The sequence below is a fragment of the Eurypyga helias genome, unplaced genomic scaffold, assembly GCF_000690775.1.
Source record: "Eurypyga helias isolate BGI_N326 unplaced genomic scaffold, ASM69077v1 scaffold22127, whole genome shotgun sequence".
NCBI classification, from domain to species: domain Eukaryota; kingdom Metazoa; phylum Chordata; class Aves; order Eurypygiformes; family Eurypygidae; genus Eurypyga; species Eurypyga helias.
Window position 1 is genome coordinate 2,086 of NW_010262614.1, and position 4,242 is coordinate 6,327.

General features: G+C 41.9%; 1 protein-coding gene across 1 annotated transcript in view; it reads right to left on the bottom strand.

The window, feature by feature from the left end:
* Window positions 1–2,555: 2,555 nt before the first annotated feature.
* POLB (polymerase (DNA directed), beta) overlaps window positions 2,556–4,242 on the bottom strand; it is a gene marked incomplete at its 5' end in the record, with an annotated part of 8,840 nt that continues 7,153 nt past the window's right edge. Inside the window, 3 exons of the mRNA XM_010155801.1 lie at window positions 2,556–2,783; window positions 3,394–3,533; window positions 4,074–4,138. Of these exons, the coding sequence (XP_010154103.1) occupies window positions 2,689–2,783; window positions 3,394–3,533; window positions 4,074–4,138 (300 nt within the window). The remainder of the gene's footprint in view (window positions 2,784–3,393; window positions 3,534–4,073; window positions 4,139–4,242) is intronic.

The window sequence follows — 4,242 nt, forward strand, 5'->3', positions numbered from 1 at the left end:
AAGAGTGGATCTTTTGTCTTTAAAAACGTATGTGGGTATAAATCTCTGAGTGTTTAGCAATATCAGGAGAAAGATAGGTTGATTTTTCTCTCAAGTTACCAGGACAAATGCATCACAAGGTGAAGTATCAACACTATTCAGAGACTGTACAGTCTCTCATTAGAATTCCAATTCCCTTTCTCTGCTCCCTAGGGAAACTCAGTGCCATTTCTCCTCTTCCCATCACAGCATATCTGAAACATGTGGCTATTTGCTCTCTGCTACCTCCTCTGATACTAAATTAGCATCAGAGGTACCCCCAAAGTGCTGTTCTGCGTTGCTCTTTCCTTTACTTAGGGAATAAGCAGCTCCAAGGAGCTCTCCAGCATACACAACTGCACTCTGATCAAAGGCACAAAGAGGCAGTCGTGTAAGAACAATCTCTACACAGGCACATATCCTTGTGGTTTTAAAAGCCACAACAGCAGTTCCTGCAGCCAGTTTCAGCTGGACAAACTCCATAGGGAAGACATTAGCAGATACATTTAGTAAAAGAAGAGCACACCACTTAAAGCAACGAACTCGGCAGCAGAGCTAGTGCAGAGGAGGCAGAAAATAACCCTTTTACGTACATCAAGAATTTCCACGTTTAACAAATCAATTTCTGGATAAGAGGGACATCCACAAAGGAGATCCATGTAACTTCAGAACTGCCAAGGGAGGGCTGTTGTCTAAAAGAAACCACACCGGCATGCGTGACGGTGTAACTTTGTGTTCCTTACATGGGAAAACGTGGAAACCTTCGGATTTCCTCCGGATCTCTTAAATGATTTCAGGAGCATATTTGGGGCTGAATAAAAGGGAGAAAGCCAAAATGAGGCTGGGGAAGGTGATCACAGAAGGGCAGCTCACATGCTGCTTGTCACAGGTGAAGAGGGAGAAAGCTGCCTTTGCACTTCAGGCTGTGTTTCTGGGCTTTACCGCACACATAGTTTCCAGAACAAAATCCATAAGCCAGTTAGTGACTTTGCTCAACACAGAATTTTTTTTTCCACCACTGTGACCATGGCTTCAGTTCATCTTGTCAAATACTCGTCAGCAGAGCAGCACAATGATCACACCTCAGCACCTGCCAAAAGACAGAGATATTAGTAACACAAAGCAGTATAAAGGGATGTGCATTTGAATCTAAAGTTATTTATGCTGTGCTGCAAACTCCTCCTCCAGCAGCTAACAACAGCAGCTAAAAAAACATCAGCCTGCAACACATAAGCACCTGAACACCTTGCATTCCTTTCAATCCATAACCCTGAATGTCCAATAGGCTGACCCAGTGCTACGAGATTCCTTTCCCTTCTCCCTGGGCAAGCAAGCTTAGTAAAGATTAGTTTCTGGTAAAGCTCAGAAGAGTATTTTACAGTCTAGATGCCTCAAAAATTTCCATCCAGTGTCAAAATAACCTGTAATGTTTATTGATACTGCAAAGAAAGCAACTGGCCCAGCAGAGTTCAGGTCCTTCGTTACTGGAGGTTTTTGGCAGCAGCCAGACGACATGAATAATTTTTTTAAAAATTCCACTTCAAGACCAGAAAAGGTCTTCCAAAAACATGTACCCCATTTCCTTTTCCCATTTGTTCCAGTTATACCAGAGCTTGAATATAACACCGTTATGAAATTTAAAAGAAATCACAATACACTGTTTTGTGTAATGATTATTAGAAGTTTTTTTACACTTGAATCTACTCCATGGGAGTGGGAAATAGACTTTTAGGTGCTTCGTTTCTATCCACCCTCCTTCGAATACACATTCGAAAAGAGAGACGTAAACACAGAGTCTGAGATTCAAGTGCTGTAAGAATAAAGTACCATAATTATTTTAAGTGCTGCAAGAACTATGCTCTCCTAATGCAATTCTTCTAGTCTCCCAGTATATACAGAACAAACTGGTCCCATACTGAAGTTTCAGAACGGTTGAAGTTGATTGTGCAGTGCCAGTACTAACGCACCGCCATGGCGAAATAAATGGTTATTTACAAAGTGCCTGCTGCTGCACACAGATGCTGTCGATTAAGCAGTTTGTGCCAGCAGCTTGTATTAGCAAAACGTTCATTTGAGCGTTCCAAGATGTCTGACAGACATAATTACTCAAACTGCATTTAAAAAATAATTAAAAAAAATCATACATAGTATTTGATGAGACAATTTGCAACAACTATATAAAAGCAGTAGTTTTACTTCCAAGCCTTTCAACCTCAACCAAATAAACAGCCCAAACCAGTAACACTATTTCCTCCAAGAATAGCCCTGTTTTTAAATATTAGTGATGTTTGCACAGAGTTCATCTGCATATATGATATTAAAACATGGAAGCATCAGAACTCTGGTTGTCTTCTGTAAAACTACGTGAAACAAGCTAAGAAAGCTTGTGCAGTTTGAAATATCCAGAGTTTTCTAACAACGATCACAGCCTAAGGGCTCCTGAAATTATTAGGAAAACACCCCAATAGCTTGATCAGCCCAGGTATTATCAAATCAAAGCACAGACTTTTATAAAAGTTCACTACTCATTCCCTGCTAGCGCCACGGACTTGCTTTAAGCATCAGTAACGTACACTTTCAGCAATAACATCCCAAGAAAGAATATGCACTTTTGTATGTTCAGAAGCAGCTATGGAAACACCTCTCTAGGTTACAAACCTAGTCAAACCGTTATTCACTCCGATCCTTTGGCTCCCGGTATTTCCACTGGATATAGTCAAAGATATCTTTTTCACATTCTACTGGTAGGGCCTCCCCAGCAACTCCTGCAAGCAAATGACAAATCATATTGGCAGGGTGGAAGGTCTGTACAACCTCAAAATGCCAAATGTGCATGGCAAGATTAACACAAAACTGCTGCACGTAAACAAACTTAAAACCCAAAATAAAACACCCACACACAAACACCTTTTCATGCAGTGTTTAGGTACTGATTCTCATTATTGTCAAAGGAAATAAGGTACTGAATCAACTTTGGGGCCATGTGGTTATGCAGTTACATATACTTACATTCAAGTGTATGTGTACAGATAGTTTTTCTTCCAGCCCCCCACGCCCCCAAAAAACCAAACTCAACTGAAGAACACGACCTATCTTGTTAAAAGAGTGGGAAATCATGTGTGTGCTGCGCATGACACTGAAAACCCAAATCTTTAGGTCCGAAAGAGGTAACTTCGTGCCACAGCGCTGCCTGTGTACCAGCAGGCTGCCTCTTCCTGCTGTAACGGTGTCCAGTGCCAGAAAGGACACTATGAAACACTTCATGAACTACAGTTTTTAGCAGAAGTACTTCCAGCATGCTTAGAAACCCCTTCAAGGAGAAGATCACACAGTGTGTAACCAGAAAGAATACTCCGTGCAAAGGCGCAGACTGACCAGTGACACCCAAGGGACGGATCGTATACTCATTGATGGTGAAGCCCATCTCCAGAGCATGAGTTCTCATGTTCTTATTGAATATATCACTTCCTGTGAAATACAGTACACCACAGTAATACTGATCTTTGGGGATAAGCCTGGAATAAAAGTTGAAGAAAAGTACAGATTTAGAGCAAAGATATAATAAAAAAATTATAAGCTATTTGGAATTCAGCCATCAGACACCGTTGGTCTGATCACTAGTTCTACTTCCTATTTACGTGCACACATTCTGCAACTCTCTACATTTGATATTCCCACAAGCCAAATGCAAGAATGAAATGAATTCCATATCCAAGAAAGGTTCAGCACATCTGCCCTGACCCAGAAGTTACTGGTGTTCAGCCACTACACGATTCGGTGCTTGCACACCTCCCCAGAGTCAGTGCCCAAGCAGCCCACAAAGTCGTGATTTAGAAGACAGCATTCTTGCTAACAACTTGTTGTAGGTAGTGGCGGCTGTACGCTGCTGCCCTACTGCAAAGAAACTAGAAATCTGGTAAATGCCAGTTCTGAACATGGCAGCAGAGATCCAAATGCAGCAAACGCCTACTGTGCAGCAGACAGCTAAAGCAGGGTGGGGTTTGTTTGGTTTGGGTTTTTTGGGGGGTGGGGTGCGGGTGTAGGGGTGCATGTACCGGATATCAATTCTCCGATGTGGATAGGCTGTTCCATCTTCTTTATCGGGCAGCTGACAAACACCCTGTAAAGTAATAAAGGAAAGCAAGAAACTCAGAATGAAATTAAGTGGATTTGAGATCAATCTTCACCCCTAAACAATCTCTAAGCAATCCTCAGCCATCCTGG